This window comes from Genypterus blacodes, unplaced genomic scaffold, assembly GCF_046128005.1.
Source record: "Genypterus blacodes isolate CSIRO-AG114 ecotype Tasmania unplaced genomic scaffold, CSIRO-AGI_Gbla_v1 ptg000029l_1, whole genome shotgun sequence".
NCBI classification, from domain to species: domain Eukaryota; kingdom Metazoa; phylum Chordata; class Actinopteri; order Ophidiiformes; family Ophidiidae; genus Genypterus; species Genypterus blacodes.
The window spans coordinates 1481818-1506708 of NW_027466842.1; the positions used below are offsets into that span (position 1 = coordinate 1481818).

The following is a 24891-nucleotide window of genomic DNA, read 5'->3' on the forward strand; positions in this document are numbered from 1 at the left end:
GACTACATTTCCCACAATGCAAGTTAAAGTTAAAGCACTTACTGCACATGCGCGTTCGCCTACGTTTGCGTGTTAGCTTCTAAAGGGGACGGACCACTAAGCAAGGCTGCAGCTAACTGTAACGCTGTGCCGTCTCGTTTGTCGGTTTCGGTCACGTATTTGTCGTGGTTTTAAGATATGAACAAAGATGAACATGCAGCCGGTCGAGGGGGAAAGCCAGCGGTTCCGGACAAAGTCGACATGTCACTAGGTAAGGTCCTTAACGCCTAACAAAGCTAACATTAGCTGTGTGTAAACGTACGTCGCTATGTGTAAGTTGCGTTCAGCAGCGAACCTTATTTGGCTGAACTCACCGGGACGTCCCACCACCTGTTGTTGACTTTTGTTTGCTCGTGTGATAACTTCAACAGATGACATCATTCGACTGAACAAAAAAGAGCAACAATTGAACAGGAAACAGGGCACTGGGAATCGCAGACCGGTCAAGAAGAAAGGCTTTTTCATCCAAGGGAGGGGGGCTTCAGCTCGGACCCCCGGATCCTTCCAAAGAGGTGAGAGAGTGACAATATGAAGTCTCGTTCATTTTGTGTTATTATTGTCACACCCACTTTAATCTCTTTACGGCTGTAATGTTAATATTTACCAGCAGGTGGCGTATCGAGAGGAGGAGCACCTAAATTAAGAAACAAACGGGTCGCGCCCCCAGCGGGTCGACGGCGGGGACAAGGGGTCATCACGGGACTGGCTGCTAGGAGACCAGCGGCCCTGCTGAAGAGGATCAACAGAGCACCAGTGAACCAGGTGAGAACACACACACCAGCCCACACACACCTCAGGGCCACTGATACACACACTACTTATCCATTCAGTGTTTTCGTCTCATCCCGACTCCTCATTTCTTCCCCAAAATCAGTATTTTCATGAAATCACAACAAATAAAACTCCTCAATTCACTTCAAATGTCTTGCTTCACCTCTGCCATGTTTTATTGTGGGGGTGAAGTTTATGTTAATGTGAAAAATCATTCTAATTTTCATGATTGTCCACATTATTCAGAGCATGATTGGTTCAGTTTTCAGAGGAGGAGAACACACTTTGGACAAAAACTGATGTCAAACTGCTGTCAAACCAATCAAAAGAAGTAATTACTGATTATGCAAAGTAAAGCCGGTGCAGTTGAAATGAGAGTCTCCTTGGGAACACGTCCTGATGACTTCATTAAGGAGCAATCGGAACAAAACAAGGAGTGAAGGAGTCTTTCAGAGAACACACAGATTAATAGGTTAGATCAGAGTCTGCCCTCTCTGGAAAATCAGTTTGCGGGGCCAAAAAATAGGCAAATTCTCATATTATGACCTCTATTCAGACATTTGTTTAGTCGATGCATCGTGATCAGCTGTTTTTTAATGCTGTGAAAGGAGCGACAGCGTTGTAATGCAGCAACAGCGCTCGCAGTCCCGACTCCAACATCAAAGCTGTTCCATTTTGGTTGCTTTTTCCCTTTTTTATGCGACGTGAAAACCATTTAAACCAAACAAAAGATTCAGTGTAACAAAAGGTCGAACTCTAGCGTGGTGAGAAAACACACACGTGCGTCATCGTTTGAGTTATGTAACTCTGCAGCTGGAAGACAAGATGTCAAAGGAAGACTTTTTTAAGAAGGTGTCCGTCGTCTCGGTAACGTGCCTCATCTCACATTGGGCCCCGAGTATTGATTGTGTTTGCCAATTATGATCAAACAAATGCTACAGTTGGGTTCAGGATTTAGATTCAAACTCTACTTTGTCATGGACTCCAGAAAGAATTCCTCCGCCTGCCCTTGATTTCATCTAACTCTCTATTCTCTACTGGCTTAAAAGGGAAAAACGCGTTTGTGCCTTTAGCAAAAACATCAGAGATAAAAATGCACCCATGGCCCTGAATCTCCTGCCGTGCTGTGTGTGTTACCCTGGTAACAAAAGACCCACGTGCCCGCTTGGTTTATGAGCGAGCACATCAGCATTCTGCGTTCAGTCTGTCTGGAATGACACGGATTTAAAGTACTTGACCTTCATCACACCCACAGCAGACATGTCCTCGGCATCCTGTCACCTGGCAACAGGCGGCGCCGGCGGCAATTTCCTCCTGCCATCTGCCAATCAAGTCTTATCATCATAGTACTTAATATGATTCACAGCCAGTGGGTTTGGTCTTTTGAGGACAGGTCGTCTTCAAAGTGCTGTGTTTTGTGTCCTTAATGTTCTGTCTCCTGTCCCACTGCTTAAAAAGACCCTTGCCGTTTTTCCCCTGTTCCAGAGAGCCCGACAGAGACCGAGGCCCTTCGTCCAGCGCCCAGACGCCCAGATCAGGAAGCCAGAGGTCCAGCGGCGGCCGTACAGGCAGGCGGACGCGCAGAGAGGCCAGAACGCGGCGTCCGCCAGGAGGCCCGTTCAGCTGCGGAGACGGTGAGGAGCTGTGATAAAGCGCAACGTTGGCTAGTTGTGATTCTCAAAAAAAACAGGTGTGCAAGTCCCACAGTGTATCGATGACAACGTGTAAGCTCTCTGAAAGATGGAGGTGCGTTGGGACCGCTGTGAGAACTCGTAGTCGGTGTGAAAATGGTGTTTGGTGTTGCGTTTATACAAGAATAGAATTGCAACATCCTCTTGGCTGTCTTTCAGTGTGAATCTTGACATCAGACAGTAAAGAGGAGATGAGACGCAGTGTCAATTTGCTGCCCACACTCTCAGCTTTGATTGATCTTTACTGGTTACAGCGCCGTGTTCTTAATGTATTCTCTTTTCTTCCCCCTGTGACCCTCTCATGCAGACCGATGCCGCCGGTCCAGCAGGCTCAGAGGGACGCACGCCAAGCCACGTTCCTCTTCCGAAGGGGAATCAAAGTACGTAACCTTCGCTCAGCGCCCCGCCGTGTCTCCTGACCCGCGTGTGTACATTAACCTGGACGCGTCCTGTTTACATAATGTGGTGTAACCTGTTCGTCCCCGGAGATACTCCTCCCCCGTCTGTATTCCGCCGCGTTGATTGCTTTGCGACTGTGGCTTGACGTTGCAGGTTCACGCTCAGGTTCAGAAGGCAAATCCTTGCGCCGCTCCAGTCAGAACTCGCCCGTGAGTATTCTATTCACTCTTTTACTTTCCTTACCACGTGCAAGAATGTCCAAATCATCCATCTTTGTAGTTCTCTGGAGAGTTGGTCACGTGTCACTAAGCTCAAGTATTGCTGTAGTACTTTGTGTTGTAATTTGGGATGCTGGGAAATGTCGCTTAACTTCAGAAATGATTTTAAATGCTTCTGAGTGGCCTTTGTCTGAAATAGGTCTGTCACCATATTCATACACTGCTTTCTTTTGTCCACCAGGTGGCGAACATCAACAGCCAGCGATGGTATTTTGACCGTCTCAATTGACAACCCCACAGCCAGGACGCAGCCTGAGTGAGTATCAAACGATCTCACATCTCGTCTCGATGATCATGTAGGGAATTATTTCTGAATTAATAATCAAGATGACATGCAGTCTGCGTCAGGGAATCAAATAACACGTGACGGGGACACGTTCAGGCAGAGTAATGGGTGTTAATTGTCCTCAGGCCTCCCAGTGCTTGGACTCTGCATCCCCCAGCTGCCAGCCCCGCCCCACCCCCGCCCAAGATGGATACGGTGGAGAAGAAGCCACCTAAAGGAGTTCCTCTCCAATTTGACATCAACAGCGTGGGAAAGCCGGTGAGAGCACGTCGTGCAGATATTCCTGGCCCAATCGAAGCTGAGATGCATTCAATGTTCTCCTAACCCGTCACACGTACGTACGTCTTGTCCCCACAGCAGACGGCCATCACTCTGAACGAGCGATTCCGCATCCTCAAAGACAAGCGCGTCACCACGGCACAGGGCGGCAAAGGCAGCCGGTTCGTCACGGTGGGTTAGTCGAAGGGAGACGAGAGAGGCCGCGACCCACAGAGACCCTTCATCCCGCTCAGACCCTCACTGTTTACCCCCACCTGTCCAAAACAGACGGTAAAGGATGGACTCGATGGGCCGAAGCTGATTTGTTGCCGAGGCCAACGGGGGGACTGCACAATTCCTCAACTGTGAGAACTCCGGTCACAAGAGCTAATGGAAAGGATCATGAATTAAAATGTCCATTTCATCATTATTACTATATTACTGGGGTGTGTGTGTGTGTGTGTGTGTGTGTGTGTCTTGTGCTGTGGGCTGTGCTGGGAGAGAATGACCTCGCTTTCCCAACCTCCTGGACTGTTAACAAGACTGCTCAGATGGAGGCTTTCTTTATGTTGGGCGAAGACTGTTGTGTAGTAAAACCATGATGGCACATGTTCTCTTGACCTTTTTGACCTTTTTGGAAATTGTTTTGTAACGTTTCTTCAAATAAAAATAAGAGTTTTTTGTCTTTGAAGTCTCGGCATGTTTATTGGAACATTAAATCCCACTTTATTGGAACAGGTTTGACATTTTTCTCTTCTGATCAAAACAGCAGCATGGATCAGGGAAACATTTTCTGCCATGTAGTTTGAGTTAAACATACAAGTCCTTCTGTCCTTGTTCCCATGTTTGGATGTAGGATTGATGGATGGGAGGCTAAGAAAACATCTCAAAGGTCTCATACATGGTGCGTTCAGGAGCATTTACCCTCCAATTTTCCCACTGAACTGGAAAAAAACCCAAAACTTAAAATGTTGAAACCTCTCATAAGAAAACCTTCAAACTTTGGAATCTGGATATTGCTTTTATTTTAAATACATTAAAATTTGCAATGTAACAAAACTATTGGCATATGAAATTCAAACACCATTTAAATGAACAAAACATGGCTCACTTCATTTTCTGTGACTAGTGTCGGATTAACACTAGGTGAGTTTTTCTCTGCTCGCTCTCTGTTCCACATCGCGGCCTTCCCCCCCCCCCCCTCCCCCCTCGATCCCCCCCACCCCCTCCTCCCCTCCCCCATTTACACTGTTCACAGACTATCTTACAATAAGAGTGCTGAATAAAAATGAGGTAAGAAAGTGGTTTGAAGATTACAGATCATGCAGAACATGCTGAACAGCAACAAAATAGTTTGTGAAGGAGGAAGTAACAAAAAAAAACTTAAAAAAAACAAAACAAGTGTGCATTTAAAAATAATCAATTTACACAGCTTTGCATCTTTGGTTACAAAATAGGTTTGAATGATTTCACAGCTTTCCCCCCTTATGGAAATACAATGGAAAACATGGAAGAAGGGAGGGAGAGAGGGCGGGAGGGAGGGTATGGCAATACTAATTCACTTCCGGGTTCAAAGTACTGACAGAATTGAAGTTTTCAGATGCTTCCTGCAGGTTCTTGTTCCAATTTTGGTGTCAACAGGTGACCGTCACCTAGAAAAAGGCTCAACACTTTTTCCACCCCACTACCTAAGTACATTCAGACTGGATCTCCGCTTCAGCAACGAATTGGCAACTGCAGCACATAATCTGAGTTAGTGTTCACACATACTGTCAGAATTTCTTTGCATTTTAATTGGTAAATATCATGCGTTTCCCCCGTGGAAATATGGCCGACGATTTACACTGTAAAAGAACAAAAGAAAACAAAAAGAAAAGGGCTACTGATTTGCTTTTTTGTTTTGTTTTTCTAAACAGGTTTCATTAGGTTGTTCTTGTATGAAAAAAGCAACCCCCCCCCCCCGAAATGAATGAAACACAGAACAGTAGAACTCAGACTGATGCAAGAGTTGAAGTCGATGTAAGAGTAATGGCAGCAGTGGCGTTCCAAAAATAGACTCTCTCCCACTTCTTACTTTACAACATGAAACAGCAAGGCTAAAAATACCCCTTCACCCACTCGGTTATCAAAAATATCTCTCTTTGACAATCACTCCCATTTGTCCCTTATGTGAGGCCGACCCTTCCCCCTCTCTGCACCCGTCGGGCTTCAACAGGTGTCAGGTCAGGTGTCGGGTCAGGTCGCAGGGCCCTGTCTGGACTCCCGTCTCGTCTCGTCTCGGTTCAGGCCCCCCCCCTCCTCGGCGTATATTCAAACCAGCCCCCCAACCTTCCCTGATACTCTCGTCTTCATGCTCTCTCTATATGATTGCATTAACACTGGAAAGGCCCACAGTACAGACGCATACACACGTACATTCCGACACCGATTCACAGTCATACGCTTGCTTGATAGCACACCCTGACGTGGACAACCGCACACACACAAGCACTGTACTTTGTGGTCAAGCTGGTGGCTAAGAAGACAAAGTTTTTTTTCCTTCTTTTTAATTTCACATAGACTAACTGTAATAAGTTGGGGAGAAGATGCTTCGGGGGTTTTTTTTCTCTGCCCTGTAGGAAGCAGAGCAGATGCACTTCAAGCGGAGGTGACGTTGGGTTGCAGTTGTTGGCAAGGATCGAGCTGAGGCTGAGGCTGAGGCTGAGTCTGGAGCTGCTGGGGATTAGGGTGCTGTTGGAGCTGGGGGTGCGACTGCGGTTGAGGCTGAGGCTGGATTTGAAGCTGAGGCTGAGGAGGCTGAGGCTGCGTCAGAGCCGGGGCCTGCAGCTGGGAAAGCGGCTGAGCTTGGCTGAGTCCTTGTTGGGGAGGCGTGTTTCCAGAGCTGGCTGCCGGCTGGGAGGAGAGCTGAGACAGCTGCTCGCTGTTGGCCAGAGATTTCAACACGGCGTTCTCCCGCTCCAACACAGAGTTCCTCTCAAACAACTCTTTGATCTGCTCCTTCAAGACCTCCACCTCTTCACGCACTGCGTACATCAGATGGCTTTTCACCAGGTCCTGGAGGAAAGAAGATGAAATGACACCTTTAGGATTCTTGTTGTGCAAACACTGGAGCAATATGAAAGACATATCTTTCAATCTAAAGGCCCTGCAGTTGTGGCCGAGGTAGAGGTAGAACATTTAGGTCAATGCAAATGCCTTGACTATATATAAAGTCTAGACGGGATCAGACAAGACTCATTGACACCAAGCCCCGTTCACTGTGTCCTATGTAAATTTATAATCCATCTGAAACATCTAAATGCAAATAAATGACAAAATGGCAGATTATACAAAGCAGGAGAAATGGGCTCTACTCACCATTGCCTGTTCAATCTTATTATCAATGGCAACAATATTGGTTCCAGAGGCACTGTAATAAGAGCAGAAGAAGAAGAAAGGTCACATTAGAAGTGATCTACGGGTCTCACGATCTTGTTAATGTTAGACAGAGTGTTTTAGGTTTTTTGTGTCGTTGTAGAAATGCAATCTTAATGCACTATGCCCCCCAAACCCTGAGAGAACAACTGCTTGCTTGCTCGATTAATCCAAACTACCTTTCATCAGCCCACCAGTGGAATCTAGGGCAGGTATAACATTATCTGTCAGGGCTCACGGTCATGATATCTTAAGCATTTACTCCAATATAGGTCAGGTCAGTGAGACTAACGTGACAGAGGCGTGTGAAGCTCGGCTCAGCTACAGTGTCACGTGGTATTTCCGGGTTGGTGCGACAAATGCATGCGTCTAGTGAACATTAACAATCATAACTACATAAAAATAAACTAATAAATAAAGTGCAGGTCTGCTTTGCTCAGTTATCAGCTCTATGATAGTTCACTCCTCTAGTTTTAAGACAGTTTTGAAATCTAACTTGAATCTAAATTAATTTGGCTTTCAACTGCCAATTTAAAAACCTGCACTTGAATACAATTTTGTCCAACTACACAACAACAAATGAAGCCAAGGACTCCAAAAAACAATCAAGTGTGGAAAGAATATTCTAGAAACAGAAGAGGGTTTCTTTCTCCCTTTCACAGCAGCGATCTCTCAAAATCCTGTCAACTATCTCTGCAACTGATGATATGACTTCATTTTGTTTGTTCCAACACCAAATACACATTTATTTATTAATTTTTCATTCACATTATATCGAATAAGAAGAACGTTTTCAGTGTCACAGTATTTCATTTATCATTATTTAACATGAATAATTGATGCATACTTAATAATAAATCATTTGTTAATTATTATTTGTTAAATATTAACTATATTTCCGTTTCTTTCTCCAGTATATAGTTTATAACAGCTGTGACCTTCGTGCAGCAGCAGCGGCGGCATCATGCAGTCTTTGGGGTCTCCAGCCCTCGTTACCTTCGCGTTGTCCGGCGGGGGTACAGCGGCTGGGGGGGCGCGTACCTGCGCGGCTCCGCGGGGAGGCACGGAGGTCTGTAGGAAAACGTGCAGGGCATTGCTCCGTCACGTTTACCGCGTCCGTGTCTGCCGCTTTCGCCGGTAGCGGGGTAAAGAGGAGGAGTCGGAGCGCACCGGAGCCACTTTAGTAGTTTTAACCCGGACCTACATTTAGACTATGAAACATGAACCGAGGAGTGAAAGGCCCCGACGGTTCCTGGCTCCGCCCGCCTGCTCGGCCTGTCGGGGGGACGACGACGATGATGATGATTCACTTTAGCGGTGTGGATGTCTAAACTGCTGGCTCATAAACTGACCCACTTAATCTATTATTTGAGAAATTAAAGTGCAGAATGGATAAAAACACCGAATACATGAATAAAACAACAATTACCGTGAATAATTACACGTGGAGTGATTAAATACTTAAATTAATTGCAATAAATGCGACACGGGGGCATTACCAGCCACTAGGGGGCGCCGCGGGCTCGTTTTCACTTATTTTCCCAGCTTTCCATAATTTCTCACAAACATGGTTCATGATTTTGGCATCAACTGAGCGGAGGGGGGGCGGGGGTCGCAGTCATGCAGCAGAGTTCTGATTATAATGAAGCTCATTCAGAACATTTGCAGGCCGTCTAGTCTGGATGCAATCAACGCGTGAAGACGTTTCGGCGGCTGAGGAGAACGAGGATGAGTGGAGATTGATCTGGGCAATTCCAGATGCAGGAACGGCCATCCGGGCCGTGCGGTTTACACGGTGTTCAAGAGTGATTATTGTCACAGATGAGTGCAGGGTTGCAGATGTGCGGGGAGGAGCTGTCAGTGGTTCGAGTGGCATGAATGGAGGTTTAATGCGACTGCCGATGGTTATTTCTCATTTGTAAGAGTTCAGTTTTAGAACGTTGGCTCCCACCCACACGCTTACATCAGTGAGGCAGATGGTCGGGGCGATGGACCCCTACACTGGCTCTAACGTCCCCCCAGCACAGCAGATTCTCTCCATACTCCTTAAAATATATAAACTAAAGTAAGTTTGCTTCACCTCCCTGCTCTACCACCACTTCATTAGGTAAACCAGACGTGCTCATGTGTTCAATTCCCTCTAATATTCAAGCATGCCAAATAACATTAAAGTTTTTCCAAAGGAGTCAATTTCTACTTTGTACCATAATTTACAGTAAAAGCTTTTATTTTGGGGTGAGGGCCGCTTAGACAGTGATTCCAGTCATAGCAAGTCGAGAGAACAAGAGTGCATATATGTGCTTGTTTGTGTGGAGACGGACAGACTGACGCAGACGGACAGCCTGCCAAAACACTTCCCTGTCAGCTCTGCAGTGACGCAAAGTATGAGTTAGTCCGCCCACATCGATCAACCTGTAACAGCTCTAGAAACGGTGCCGGCCCTCCAGAATGCCACTTTAGATGTAATGTTCAGGTTTCCCTACTGATTTCTTTATTACTGGTATATCATAAACACGAAGAATCTCGAGGGAAGAGAGAGAAAGTATGAAAGTTAGATGTCATCACCACACTAAACTGTATCTGTAGAGAGGATTGATCAAGGAATTCCGGTGACTTTCTCAAAACTATCACATGCAGTTGCTACTTCCAAAAAGTGGAAATGAAATCAAAATCAAATCTCGCCAGGTTTACACTTGTGACAAGGAAAAGCATCGCCTTCTGAGAAGCTGTTGGAGGATCAATGCCACCCTGTGGTAGGAAGAAGCAGTTGGTCCACAAACTCCTGCTGCACATGAGACATTCTGTTCCTCCACAGCGTCCAATTTATCTGCGTGAGGCCAGCGGAAGCACAGTAGATCGATATCAGGAGGCTGTGCTGGGGAAGGAATGTATCTAGGAAGCACCGACACACACACACACACACACACACACACACACACGCCCCCCCCTGTCCTGCACCCCACCTTTCACCTCAGACAGATGACAATGCATACATTAGGCTGAATTCAAACCTCACCACGCCGTGAACACAACAGACTTGAACAAAAACAAACGGCGTCACTCAGCCAATACGAGCCGACACACCCATCACTTCAAGAAACCTACGCCACAAAGTTATCCCTGCAACATTTTCACAGCCGGTAATCAGTCATTAGCGTTCGCCTCTCCCACACAAACGACGTCATCGACCCCCCACTGCCTAAGTGGTTACATAAGCAAAATGGTTGAGAGGGTAAAGAAAAAAACAGAACAAACCTCAGTTTCACCCTGAACCAAATATGTGTTTAATTTAGACTGAGGTGTCACACACACACATACACACACAGACACACCACACACACACACACACTCCGATAGTTTTCCTTCCTACTCGCAGTTTTCAGGAGGCCCGTGCCCCAAAAGAATCTCTCACTCCATGAAAAGGACAGACTCTGGGTCACACCCTTCTACAGCCCAGCTCAAGTTTTCATTAGAGCGATATTGATATTTGAAACTCAAAAACAATCTGATAGTGCTCTATATATCAGCCGACATTCCTCCTTTACATAAACGCATTACATAAGAGTTTTTGACAAGAACTCCTCATATACAAGCCCTCTGGGACCTGGCCAGAGGGATAATGTTGATATTTGAGGATAAAAAGGGATAATCCATCAACAGATTTTCCCTTTTTTTATCCCCCCAGTCAGGATAATAAATATGAAAACATAACCAAGTAAGCGCCAAACTGTACTTGTTCTCCTAGACAAAAACACAATCGACCACGACACCAATGCTAGAAACACAAACATATCGTGCACATAATCCCCACAAACACATTCACATCAAGAGAAGCTGCTTTTCCGTGAGCCATTCAGGTTCAACATACAACGTGGGGATTCCTAATTCCTAATTGAATAATCTGCGTGTTAGCGGCATCTCTCAGAAAGTTATTGACGGATTTCACTGGAGCTTGGCAGACATGTTGGACATGATCCATAATACTGTGCTAAGACTGATGGCTGCGCTGTAATCACCACTTTCACGTCTTTGCGGATAATATTTGAACCAAGCTTCTTCTACTTCTACTTCGAATCCATTGAATAAACCACACCCATTTAAAACAAACTAGATTTTAAATCGATTTTGATCTTGGGGGGATTTTCCTCCTACAATTTTGGGTCAAATGTCTGGAGCAAATTGGATAAAAGTTGTATCCAAGTAGTTTTTTTGTTCATTTTGATATAATTGGCTGCCAGAGCTGAGTGGGCGTGGCTTATTCTTCAAATAGTGCGGTATCACATGAATGAATCAGTCTACCGTAACTACACTACACAAAAATGAAACAATCGACTGGATGGTGGCGCTATAACAACAGTTACGTTTTGTCAACAACTTTGTAACTGGGTTTCAATGACTTCATCGGTAATAGTAACCGCTGGGATGTTTGAATTGTTTTGTTGCCAGGTGGCTTCTCCTGCTGAATTCAAAAGTACCTCATCACCTACATCATCTATTTCACTTCATTAAACGTGCCTTAAAAGCCAAACAAGGTAAAGAAATAGGCCAAGAGGAGAATGAGGGAGTGAGAGTTCAGAATGAGCGCGCCAGTAAAAACATTGTCAGGTGGTTGATCTGGATCCACAGGTTCTGGGAGGGTTCACCTAAGAACAATTCAGCGATGCCAACAAAATGCAGATGCTCTGTAATGTAGCAGAGCCACAATTACAATACAGACACCAAGCAGACGCGGTAAGGGCGTCTTCGTCTCCGTCATCTATGCAATTGTGACTGAAGGAAGGAGGTGTGTGTGCAATTGAAATTTTGGCCTCAGCGTTATGCATTGTTACGGCTCTGTGTGTCCTAATGAGACGGAAGTGTCCTCGGTGCCGAGCAAAGAGATAATATGTGGGTTTCATTGTTCAGGTTTCCCTTCAGGCGGCTTAAAAAAACCCCAGAGTGAACCAAAGAGGAAAAGGAGAGGAAAAGTACTGACATCCAATGTGCACCATCACTGGGACATGTGACGGGCTAATGATGGGTGTGTAGCTATGGAGACAGGAAAACATCAACAAAGCACCAAGGCTATGAAGATTTTGATGATAATCCCTTTTGCTGCAAGGAGTCAAAATGAAGTCCAGGGGCAGAGGGTGACTTTGGTAAAAACCATGGTGATGGTTTGGGCAGTTATGCTTTACTGCAGCTGCAAAAAGGGAGCAGACCACAGGGAGATGCTATCTGCTGCTTCAAACCACAGCTTGGGTGAGTGTGAGTGGTAGAGTCCTGGTTGTAGCACAGCTGCTGAGACGTGTGACTTTCTTAGAGCAACCAGGTCTCACTTGAAAGACAGAACTCGTCTGAGCGCCTGACTTGAGACGCAGTGATCGCACGGTGAAGCCACCTCCTCTGTTTTACACAGCGGAGAGCAAACAGTGCATAACCAACTAGGATTAGTGAGGCCAATGAGAGGAGGGTTAAGGTCTGCGATGAAACGCAAAGCTAACCAGCCTTTGAGCTTCCCGTGTCACTGATTATGTTGCATACAACTCTGTAAACCTCAGATTGTGCATTAGAAGTTCAGATGTTTATACGCCGAGAGCAGCTTGGAGTTTCCCCATTCAGTATTTGCTGTAAAAATGGAAGAATGTCAATAAAAAGTCCATTAGAGGCAGATAAGTCGTCACTCACACGTAGCCTGGGTAATCTGAAGCAGAGAGGGAGAACCACACTGCATAACTTCACATACTTATCATTCCTTGCCTTTGGCAAAACATTTAAATACAGCAGCAACACAGCAAAAACAATTCGACATCTCTTTGACTCGGCCTGAGACATGATTAAACAAGTTCAGCTCAAAAGGAGGCGCCTGACCATCAGTTTGTGCAACAAAAATCTCTGAACTACACAAATGATAGTGATATTTGTTATGCATGCAATAGTTTTGATCACCGAATGTTCAAATTCTTGAATCCTGAATAATGGATAGCTCCAATTTTTATACCTTTACATTTAGCTAAATTTGCTTCCAAACCCATAAACAACGGACGTACGATGTTGGTTAGACAAGCTACTTCTAGCTCAAACTCTAGCGATTATTTGGTTTTATTGTCTTAGTTAGGGCTGAGTTTGGATACTTAGACATTCTGATCGGGATAACAGTAGTTACACTGTGTATTTTCAAAATAAGATCACTTCCTGTGGTTGGACACATAAAAAAAGGTTACTAAAGGTTTAAAGATTTTGACAGCGCCTACCTCTGTGTGCTTCCTACTTTGCGGGAGCCAGTAAGTAAGTGAAGCCTGAATATAGTCAGGACGACACAAAGGTATGGACGCAAGTATGGACAAGACAGAATTCATCCCCTGCCAGAAAGCAGGAGTGTATACAGTACGCATAGGTTCACTACATAGATCTTGTTCCCTATATTGCAGCTGTCAGGAGGCTATTATGCAACTGATCACGTGTTTTGACTCCCTGTGGACAGAACAGTTTCTATATATTAAGTACTTAACAAAACCTTCACAAATATTTCACGTGTCCATGAGTGGGCAGATGACCACACTTGCCTGTCTGTTGCCTGTTGCCTCTTGTATATACACAGTATATCAAAATAATATTAAGGGATGAGATCGATAGGCCTTTGCTGCCATGGAAACAAATCCGGTTGTGGTAGAGCAGGGAAGTGAAGGGACAGGGCTGGTGGCAGTGCTATTTTGTGCCATCGCACCATCTCGCCCCATCCCACCGTGTGTGGTAATCACCCATAAATTGCTTGGTAGGGGAAGTAAGCCGCCTCCGCTAATTCACAAATCTCAGCGACGGTTAAACGGGCGCAGAGTTGATTTGATCTCTTTCTCTTTGATCTCTTTACTGAGGCAGGCAGTCGTGCAGGGAGAGTGTGTATGGCTCTTCCGCAGCTGGTGAGGGGGCATCAGCTGTACGTTTCTAAGACAGTTTCATTTCCTGTCACTCCGATACGGTGAGATGTGCTTCCCTTTTCAAAAGACATGTTTCAGCCATTTTCATACGCCAAATGTCTGTACCAGTGTGTTTACTTTGGTAGTTTCTATCATTTATGACATTTGAGACGCTATTCCATCCAGCCAAGCAGCATGATTGGTCAGTTGGATTAGAAAAGGTAAAAATAAGGTAGCTCTATCACCATTGGCACGAAATTTAAAAGTTAAAACAACCTTCCAAACTAACTGTGAGAGCTACTTCCTGGTTCAACTTACTGTACTTGCTCAACTCAGTTGCGTGCACGCCACGTTTTCCAATGCGACATATTGTATGATTATGACTGTGATAATGTGACCTCATTATGATAAAGTTCTATCTTTACCCCTGGCACGTTTTGAGATACAGAGCTTTAAAAGTTTTCCGTCCAGCTGAACTCTTACAGGATTTGTGTAATTATTAAACAGCTCAGGAACTGGAATATACAGTATTTGTCTGATTGTCTGGCAACTCATGCCGCTGCCTTGTTCGTATCAAAGTATTCAAGTTGGTGAGTAAATAGCAAAAGACAGAAAAATTAAACCCAGGTTATGCTGAAAGTCACACAAGAGAAACTCTATGAGAGAGAGAGAGAGAGAGGGAGGGACAGAGGGCGGCGAAGAAAGCTTGAGAGAGGAAGAGGTTAAGAGAAAATTACAGAGGGGTTGTTCAGAAGCCGATTGGCCAACGCTTCCCTTGTTGCCAGGCTTTGTTTCCAAATTCAATCCATGCACATGGAAAAAAAGCAAAGCTGGCTGCTACTGAACACTCCAAACAAAGCAATGTTGCACCTACAGGCCTGTCCAGTGCAACAGAGTGCAGTACAGTACCTATCACTGTGGGCCTCTGAGTCCCTTAACCTGCTGCCAGACTGGAAGGCCTGGTAGAAAGCCTTGGAGGGGTTCCTGTGTCAACCAGATTCGGAGAAAACAGGGGAGGGAGGGAGGGAGTGAGGGAAGGAGGGAGGCGGAGATAGGAAGAGTTGAAACACTGAAAGCAGACGGGAAGGTTGACATCTGAAACACGACTGTCCTTGAAGCTTTTTCCGCACCCATCTTCCCTCGCAGTGTGCAGCTAAGCTAGACCCCAGAAAGCAACGGCAGCCTTTCATTAACATTGCGCCGCATTCGACCACGGCAGAGATGGTGCTTTAAGGGAAAGGGGAGTCTTGACCTGAACGTAGGAATGTATGTTCAAAGGCCATCACTCAAGCCGAACCAACATGCAATCTGAAAATAATTACCATCGACTGGTGATCTCTTGCACTCTGGTAAAAGTAGTTCAATTGTAGTTTGTCGAGGTCTGTAGCAAATGTTTTGATAACACCCTGGTTCCTTCAGATGGTTAACATTACCTCCTATATGCCTGCTGATGGGGCCCTTTCAGGCCAGAAGTACACTGTGTTCTATGCCAAGGGATGTATGTCGGGAAAGGGAAAGGAAATCCCCATTCCACCCCCTACGCAAGCTTGCAGAGGCACGGGCACACACACACACACGCACCACACAGACATTTCCTCCACCCCCAACTCGTATCTAAACTAACTGCTCACACTCTCCAATTCACTTTCTTCACACAAACATAAACACACACAGGCACGAGCATATGCGCAAATATGCAACTACACACACAGAGGAGCAAGCCAACACATGCGAGCACAAGAATGCTTGAGTGCACACACGTATGTATACACACACACACACAGTACAGGGATAGAGGAGTTGATATACAGCATGTGTGTGACTATTAAAATGCAGCCAAAGCTTATTTTTCCTAGAAATCTCTGGCACAAACTCCCTTTGTCACATTACCTCATGACCAAATACTCTCACAAACCCCCTCCTATGCTTCTGCTTAATTTTACTTTGCGGGAAGGAGTGCAAAAAAAAAAGAGCAGCTTTGCTCAAGTGTGCAAGCACACACCTCCACAGAAAACCTCTCCCCCTTTCCCTCTCATGGCCAAAATCAGAGTTATGGACCGAAATCTCTGCGCGCAGATGACTTCAGGTCTAAAAACCTCTTTGTGAATGAGGTAAGAACTGGAAGAGTAGTCTTAAGCCGTTTTCAAGTAGCACACACTCAGCTCTCAATGGCCTTCTTTGTATTATTGAACTGTAACATGTCAATATCCATTTATGAAAGCCCTTCTTTGTAAACTTTCTCAAACTTGTCGATGTGTTCGGTATTAAATCCGGGGCTCTGAGAGTGAGAAGACGAGGGAGTGACCTTGTCGATGTGTGCGCACAAACTCGCTTTCTTTTCCCAGAATGCTGCATGAGAGCACACAAGCTTACTTGACACAAGAATGATGGCCGCACATGCTCAGGCCTTGCTCGATGATGGTGCCCCAAGGCAAACGCATGACCCCTGCAGCGGAAAGTACCCTTCTGCCGCATTCTTGCAAGTTGACGTCACACATCAGCTATCATGAGCCTAACATGTACTGTAGGTTTCCATTGACATGCCTGAATTTCAAACCAGTGAATGCATCATCAATGGTTTAGCTTCACAGAGTTGAACCTCCTAACAACTCCAACAAAGTCAGCAAGCACGTGGGGAGAAGATGTGAGGGGGGTAGCAGAGCAAGTAGGGCGGGGGGGAGAAGGGGCAAGCAATAAGCAATTTATTTAGTGAAAAGTGAGTGTTTGTGTGAGGGGGCAGGGTGATACGGGAGGGAGGAAGAGGGGGGGGATAACCTCCAAAGTGGGAGCGGGCAGGCAGGCGTAGGGTGCAGAGGGAAAGACTTAGAGGGGGTGTTGAAAGTTGGCTCTGCTGGGGCTCACGAGTCTCCAGGTCCCAGTCGCTCCCATCCATCCATCTGCCTCAGAGCAGAAGTAGGTCAAAACTATTTAGATTTCTGCTGCCCTGTGGGAGTTTCTTTCAACCGGTTTTCTGCTATAGACAAGGGAGACGGAGTAAGAGTGATGACCCAGCTGAATCTTACAATTACACATGGCCGCCATTGGTAAAAAGAAACTTGGATGACACCAGTTCAGAGTCACGGACCAGTGCCAGGGACCCTAACCTGCCTAGAACCTATCAGGAGACAACTATGGTAGACATTCATGGGTTCCTCATCTCTGCTGACCCGATACAAGCAACAAATTCTTGCCATTTTAACAGTGCATACATAGTCGGTCTTTCGCAGTTAGGGGCTGTCATTAAGTGCAGTCCTTAACACAATCTTAAAACGCAGTAAAGCGCAGTTACACATCCGTTTTACTGCTACAGGGGCCACTGCACCAACACACTACGAGAACATACCCGCAGCTCAAACCGTGACAGCAAAATGTTGCAATAATCCAAATTTAATCATTCAGAACGGATCGTGCAGGCATGGATAAGAACAATTTCTCATAAAATAAAAATAATTAGATTCAGGCCTGCTCTAAGTCCGATCAGATTTTCAGGAAAAAACTTAAAACAGCTGTGGAGAGGCTGGGAGCGCCTAAGCAGCTGTAACGTTGGTTTTGAGGAAGCCTTCAAGTCACCAAAGTACCGCTCTCCAATAACAAGATAACAAGCATGGTCATGGCCGGTCTTATCTGAAGCGCGGTGCAGCACATGCCCAGTGAAAAGCGTGACAATGAAACCTTGGACTGGGTTGGCGACGTTCTCCTGCTAGTGAGAACAATAGGCGACCTCCATTCCTGAGGCGGAGGTGATGACTGAGGTAAAGCTTTAAGACACACAGAGCAGCGGCGTCATCAGGCCTGCCAGGACAATACATCTTTCTTTGGAAAAATAGCTTGAAGGGGCCATTGACAACTTGAAAACTTGTGACATGTGTACACAGGCGCACACACAAAACATACAAAGCTGGAGGTTAAACAGTTTAAGGAACTTCACACACTATTGCTTAATGTAGTTCCTATTAAGGCAACGGCGTGTGCCAGATGTGGTGCTGTTGAGCTCCAAAAACAGCCTCAGCCGTTGCATTGATGGTGTCGGGTTTAGACGTATAATTGAGCCATAACGCAATAATGTGTGCGATTGAAGGTGTTCTGGAACAAATGTGCCCACCCAATGTCATATGATACGACCAGAGCAGCAGCGGGGGAGCAGCCTGAGGAATATAGAATGAATAGAAGGTGGGGAGCGACGCGAGGGGGCTCTCACTCAAAACAGGATACAAGAGTAAACCAAAGGTCACAGAAGAGAGAAGACCGAGACCCATTTTCTCCACGTCCTCCCTGCCTCCCTCCCCTCACGACGTCCAAAAAGTCCCACGCAGCTTCACAGAAGGACGAAGCTGTAAATATCTGCAGGGAAATTATCCAAAAATGTTACTCTCCTCTGCAGATGAACCCCCACCCCCAACAAGTAAACTTTTGCACACACAAGTACACACACACACACACACACACTGAGTCAACCCATCCCCTTCTACAGACACACCCCCCTATCCACCCACACAGGCACAGTCCCTCAATTCACAGTAGCAGAAAAATGTTTCACCAGACTCACCCGGACTCCCCTCGCCCCCTTTCCCTCCTCGAGAGTCAGACGTTATGTTACGCAAGGCCGATACGCCGCTCACATTCACCCAGCATGGGGTGAATTTCATGCAGACCGCAGATGCATTACTCGTATGCAAATGAATCCATAAAAATAAAGACAACTCCTGTGCCAGTAGGACATTAAGACATTACATTGCTGGTGTTATTACATGGATTCATTTGTTAAAGCCATCTGGGATAGATTAGGCTGAGAGCAATCATATTGTAAGTATGAGGACATCTTCGCCTTAGTCTACATCTCCACCGCTTTGTTTTAATTACTCACAGGAAAAACGACAGGGTGGAGGCGGACGCAGACTAACATTAGGGCTAAGTCTTACATGACGTACCAGCTGTGCAAGGTCTAACACCTTCCTACACCCAGGGATCAAAATGGACTCTTTCCCTCCGTGCCCCACCACTTCACAGCCATTGTCCCAAAATGAGGCTAATTTTTTTGACACTAGACTTCATTAAGGAGCATAATGGGCCTTTCTAAGACTCTTAAAACAGTAATGAGCATGTCTTTCACTATAGCTGTGAACATTACAATATTTTCAAGGATAATTTCACACATTAATGAACATAGATACTGTTCATTGACGTTCATTGCTAATGTAAGCTAACCTAGCTAGCAACCCTGTATGTTAATGAGCGGTTAATCAGCAAAATTGCTTATATTTCGGTTTATGTAGCTAAATAATTTGAGAGCCGGTAATGTTAGCTAGTCTGGTTATCATCATAGCAAACTAAACATTATAGTTTTACTCAATTGGGCCACAGCTACTCAATATTTGTTGCCATCTGCTAAGGGTATGAACGCATTTGGGTACTTTGATGCAGCGCTTGTACCTACTTATTACATATTGGAAAAAAAATCAACTGTCATGATATAAACGTTTCTATTGTACCAGAAATGGCAAAGTAATTGGACAGCGGGTGTCCTTAATTTGATCCCTGCAGTCAATCCATCTTTAACTTAGCGAGTCGATCATCTATGGTAAGAAATTACACATCTCCAGAAATGAGACAGCAAAGACGCAGTCATCTGAAGAGTGTTACTGCTGTATGTGTGCTTGTTGCACAGCAAGAGACAAACATGTAAAAGTAACAGCGCAGAGACAAATCCGAAGTTAAGCCGAGGACGTAAAAAAGCAGAGGGGAGCAGGGAAGCGAGCATAGCTGGCATGCCTGCTGGAGAGACACGCAACAAGTTTCACTCAGCAGCTTCCTGCACTTGTGAGCACGACACCGTCGCTGCTGCAAAGGATGTCATTCGCCACTTTATCTGTACGTGAACAACTGTTGTGACTCGTCTGTCAAGTCTATCAGTGGGTACTGGGTACAAAGCACAGACCGCACTGATGCTGCTGCAGAGGCGGTTGCAGACTCGGCGAGAGTGAGCACCGGGGCGATTTGTTTTTCACTTTTCTGTGTGTGTGTGAGGATGTGTGCTACATGCTGGGATGTGTGCTTAACCACTTCCAAAAGGCCCTGCATACTAGAAACAGTCATTTTGCCTAAGGTAGCATTGCAGAGGGGTAGGGCTACAGAGTGTTGACCCAACCCACCCCACTCTTCTCTTGTCTTATCGGCAGAATGGGGGCACAGTGGAAAGACTACTGCTCCATGTGTGATAGGGCCGCGCTGTCGTAAGAGACTCCTACTCTTATCAGCCTGGGAGCTGTGTCTTCTCACTACCAATGCATAGGTGCTTCTAAAACCCAGCACCTGTAGTTAAATATAAAGCCTGCAGCACCAACATTAAACCTAAACAACTGTTACTAAAGTCATATGAGGGAAATAACCTACACATCGCCAGTATGAGGTGAATCACCTACAAAACCACTGATTCATTACAAGTATACACTATTAAGTACACTTCCCAAGCATTTCAACTGTCTATCTATCAATTACGGGAACACAACTGCGACATTTTAAGAGGTTTTAGGACTTAACTTTACTGAGTCATAAGTAGATGTTGCTGACACGGGTCACGATTTAATCAAACGTGGTTCATACAGAGCAGAGAAATCGATCTGACAATGAATGGAATTGGCTTTTCAGATTGGCAAGCAGCAGCCATGACAGGCCTGAGTAGACTATCTGAGAGTCTTGCCTCATAGATTCGAACCCTATGAATGGAAACTAAGCACAGATTTCAGCCACAATACCACCATATATGAAAACCTGACATGGTTTTGCGCAACTCAAGGAATCATTAATAGGCAATGTTATATCTACAGTGCTCTGCTAATAATCAACAGTTAATGCAGCCAAATGCTCTAAAATGCCCTGTAAAGTATTTTGCGAGGCGAGCCTGAGGGGGCTGGTCAAACACTCTTAGCTATGTTGGTATTAGAAAGTCTTTCCTGGTGCAGGAACCGAACTAACTTATTAAAAGGTCATGCACGCAGTGTATTTACTGAGTAGCTGCAGAAGCCAGTGGCCGATAGTAAGGTCAGCTAACTGACTCTATGCGCGGTGGCAACAAGCGACAGGCCAAGGCCAACACTTTAGGCTCTGTCCTGGAGGATGACAACTGAAGTGGGAGGGAGAGGATTCTGTTAGTGGAGGCATGAGACCTGCATCAAGAGCCAAAGTGCACAGAAATGCGGCGTGCATAAAACACACACATATGATGATGCAAATATGCACCCTAACAAAGAATCAGAATGTTACAGGAAAGGTGTATGTTTAACCAAGGTGTTGCCTATGCTGTGCAGGCAAGTGAGCGACAACACACTTACTCTTTTTTTTTTTTTTACTCAAATGAAAGACAATAAACTTGACACTTCCGTCCTGTGTGCAGCGAGTCTCTCTTTTCAGAGTTCCCCTTCCTTTGTCACTTTAAATGACAAGAAGAGGGAAACTGTTCATCTGTCAAGCTACACAACCAACATGAAAGCTATAGGTATTTGCTTCTTCATTTCATACATGAAGATCCACCTGCTTTTGATCAGACCATCTGAAAACTCACAAAGTTGCTCAGAATCTGCTGTGAATCTGCCACATGGCTTGATTGTTGAAGAATAACAAACCCGGTGTGATCTGGGCAGGTCATGGCGATAACGTTCTAAAGCTCAGTAGCAGGATTTCATAACACTGTGATATGCAAACTGAAATGAAATCTCAGCTCTGGGCAGAGTAAAATGAAAGCGAGTGTGTTACCTGTCCTCATCCCCGTCCATGGGTATCGCGATCCCAAACAGGCTGTTGACAGTCGGGGTGGAAAGATGCAGGCTCCCAGGGATGAGGGGCTTCACTAGGTCCTTCCCAGTGTAAGCAAGAGGATGTGCATTGAGTAGACCCTCTGACCTCCTTCCGCTGCTACCCTCAATCTGCCCAAATCCAGTGGCAAAGAGACTTTGCGGACCCAGGGCCCCTGGAGGGTTGCTGTGGGGCATCTGAACTGGAGGCAAACTGGAGGTTGTCACATTTGGCATGGCTGCACTGGAGGCACTGGGCACAGCAGTGGGCATGGTGGCAGGCACACTGGAGCTCACTGAAACGACGACAAACTTTTGTACACCAGAGGCTGTAAGGTTGAGACCATGGGGTTGTGCAGAGGCAGTATACTGATTCCCAGTCTGCAAAGTGGACCCACCAACACCTCCCATTTCCACAGTATGTTGCTGCAGAAGGCCAGTGTGTACAGATCCTCCTCCTGCAACATCTCCAACTTTACTTGGCACAGAAGCCCCTGCAGAGGCTGTGGACATGAGTGAAGAGGGTCCCTGCCCCGCAGAGAGGCTGGACACTGGAATGGACTGACCACTGGAGAGTCCTGATTGCATGGAAGCAGACTGCTGTTGCTGATAATACTCTGTCTGGTTCTGTAGCAATCCAGAGGCCTGGGTGATCAGGTGGTGCCCCATGGGAAGCTGCTGCTGCTGGGGAGGGTAAGCTACAGACTGGGTTAAAGCGGGCATGTTGGGGGACATCTGCATGTGGACACCAGGCTGAAGCACACCGTTTTGTCCAATGGGCAGCATGCTCTGAGAAGCAGCGGGGTGGTGAAGTCCAACTGCTGGCTGTTGCTGTTGCTGAGCAGGTATGGCAGAGGGCTTGCTGCTGGAGAAAGTACTTTGTGTAGGTGACGCAGTGACACTATGTTGCCGAGCAGCGTAGTTCTGATGGTGGATCTGTTGCTGCTGTTGTGATACTGTCTCCACTGAATGCATGCGGGATGCAGAGAGCGACACATCTGCCATGGAACCCAAGCCGTGACCCGAGTGTGTTGCCGGGGAAACCACAGATCCTACTGTATGGCCCAGTCCGCTGTCCCTGTCTATGATAGTCTCCATGGTTACACTGGCATGCCTGATGCTATCAGTCCTACTAACCATTGAGCCCTCAGAGTCTTTCTCATAAAACTCTGTGCAAGTCCACCTGCCTCTTCGAAAAGGCTCTCCGGTACCATGATCAAGTTTGATGACCCTAAAGCGGGAAGTACAGCTCACTGTAGAAGTGGTCTGAGGAGGGGCCGGGCTGGTCACCGGGGCCGGCTGGGACGATGTGCTCACCGCCGCAGGCTGTTGCTGCAGCAAGCCAGTCTGAGTGACAATCATACCACCACTCCCCAGAGACTGCTGACCACCTTGACTTGAGCCTGACACTCCCACCATGCGAAAGTCCCCGATGGGATTGCTGGACAAGGCAGACAGCTGACTGACTTGAGGTATATGCGATGGTGCCATAACACTGCTTGCTTCCGTCTCTCCAATATTATTCAGGGCTTCTTCAGATGAACTTATGTCGCACACTGGGTCGTATTCAGACCGTGAGACGTTGTATATTTCCGATGAAACATTTTCAGCCCGTGACTCATCGGGGTCGTCCAGGCTCTCCGTGTCGTCGGTTCCACCAATTGCCATTACCTGGGCCTGAGTCACACTTGTGATCTGGAAGCAGCTCTTTTTCTTAGCCGGCATTTTCGACATATTGACAGCTCGCTTCGAAGTCCCGTGTGTCTCTGTTTATCCTCCGTCAAAAGAGACGAGCTGGTTCCCGCTTTCAAACGGTTAGATCATATTAAGCAGCACAATTAGATCAATTCCGCTCCATCTATTTAACTGTAATCAAGATGAATCTGCGCCATCTCTCTTCCTCTCTCTGTCTCCTGTTGCGTTTCATGAGCTTCTAACGTAAAGCAACACTTCGATTCTTCTTGCCCAGCAATGCGGCTTTCCACGGCAGCGGTAACCTGCAAAACAACTGCCCCTGGAGACCCCGGTTAGTCCGTATCGGATGGATAGCTTCTCGGCTGTCAGATGGTCGTTGTCGCAGAGTTTATTGCCTAGCTGCAGGAGCTACTTTCTGGCTGAGAAGGGCCCGCAGCCCTCTGCTCAGAGCTAGCTAGCGAGTCAAGCCAACTGGCTGCTGCACACTCCCCCTACGTCTGGACAAGTATGAGAGACATCTTCCAGGAATCAGTCCCCTCTACCCGCTCATTTCATCCGCCCAAAGCCTGTCGGTAGAGAGACTGAAACGGAAGCTAATCGCGTTAAATTCGAAAGTGAGATTCTCTAGAATTTCACGCGTAAACACAAATTGCAATCTAAACAGCGCCTCCCGTTACCTCCCTCACTCAGTCACTCTTGACAAGATGGCTATGTTGTGTGCAGCCGCGCTGCATCGTGGGTAGCTTGCGCAACGATGTTTACGTACGAGGCGTTGGTGAATCTCCCCTCCTGCTGCCTTTAGGGACCGTCGGAAAACGCATTATTACGGTGAAGGTGAGTTACAATGTACATGTGTGGCATCACTGTGACTCACCCTTTTATTCCATCCAAAATATTATTATCTCCGTATTTATTAATCAACCCATCCTTTCCATGATTGAAAGTGTATTTTGTGAGCAATAAAATCTACAATGAAAGCTAATTCTGTGCTGCTTGGAGCTCAACACCATCTAATGTGCTCTACTGGCACAAGATAGTGTGCAGGTATGACAGGCATGGCAGGCATGTCAAAGGGAAGACGTTTGAAAAGTAATGTTATCACTTCATCATACAGTAGTGCAATATATGCACTCTGTGTGAATAAGTTGTTGTTCTTACAGTTTTATTTTTTCATCATTGTCAGAAATTGGCATTTCTGTTTGTAATTATCAGCAGCAAGACTAATGCACATATTTCATTCCAATAAGGATCAAAGAAGCCGTAGGTGACTTAATTTTGATCAATCTATCTCTCTATCTGTAGGATTTGCCACCTGCACCAGCACCTCCGTCTGACACAATAGGTTATATACAGTTCTGAGTCCTAATAATTGATACA

General features: G+C 46.1%; 2 protein-coding genes across 4 annotated transcripts; one reads left to right on the forward strand and one right to left on the reverse strand.

Moving 5' to 3' along the window:
- The first annotated feature begins 72 nt into the window (after positions 1-72).
- Positions 73-4413, forward strand: LOC142993946 (UAP56-interacting factor-like). 2 transcript variants are annotated; one of them, XM_076144539.1, is made up of 9 exons: positions 73-250; positions 411-551; positions 647-801; positions 2296-2444; positions 2809-2881; positions 3054-3109; positions 3360-3434; positions 3590-3722; positions 3822-4413. In XM_076144539.1, exons 1-9 carry the CDS (start codon positions 178-180, stop codon positions 3921-3923), a joined length of 957 nt encoding a protein of 318 aa, XP_076000654.1. In that variant the 5' UTR covers positions 73-177; the 3' UTR covers positions 3924-4413. The 2 variants fall into 2 exon arrangements, with proteins under 2 accessions (XP_076000654.1, XP_076000655.1); XM_076144540.1 differs by having other exon boundaries at positions 650-801.
- A 1248-nt stretch (positions 4414-5661) lies between these two features.
- Positions 5662-24225, reverse strand: LOC142993947 (TSC22 domain family protein 2-like). Of its 2 annotated transcripts, XM_076144542.1 has the most exons (4): positions 21782-24225; positions 14942-15016; positions 7080-7131; positions 5662-6776 (listed from the first exon to the last, which is right to left on the reverse strand). In XM_076144542.1, the coding sequence occupies exons 1-4, from the start codon at positions 23551-23553 to the stop codon at positions 6360-6362; spliced, it is 2316 nt and encodes a 771-aa protein (XP_076000657.1). In that variant the 5' UTR covers positions 23554-24225; the 3' UTR covers positions 5662-6359. The 2 variants fall into 2 exon arrangements, with proteins under 2 accessions (XP_076000657.1, XP_076000656.1); XM_076144541.1 differs by lacking the exon at positions 14942-15016.
- Between the last annotated feature and the right edge of the window lie 666 nt (positions 24226-24891).

Excerpts from the sequence above, each read along its gene's own strand:
- LOC142993947 (XM_076144542.1), bottom strand. The coding sequence starts at position 23,553 with ATGTCGAAAATGCCGGCTAAGAAAAAGAGCTGCTTCCAGATCACAAGT. Across the intron at positions 15,017-21,781 it reads ATGGACGGGGATGAGGACAG|GAACCCCTCCAAGGCTTTCT; the intron begins GTAACACACTCG and ends TGGTTGACACAG. Across the intron at positions 7,132-14,941 it reads TCAGAGGCCCACAGTGATAG|TGCCTCTGGAACCAATATTG; the intron begins GTACTGTACTGC and ends CTCTTATTACAG.
- LOC142993946 (XM_076144539.1), top strand. The coding sequence starts at position 178 with ATGAACAAAGATGAACATGCAGCCGGTCGAGGGGGAAAGCCAGCGGTT. Across the intron at positions 552-646 it reads CCCCGGATCCTTCCAAAGAG|CAGGTGGCGTATCGAGAGGA; the intron begins GTGAGAGAGTGA and ends AATATTTACCAG. Across the intron at positions 3,435-3,589 it reads ACAGCCAGGACGCAGCCTGA|GCCTCCCAGTGCTTGGACTC; the intron begins GTGAGTATCAAA and ends AATTGTCCTCAG.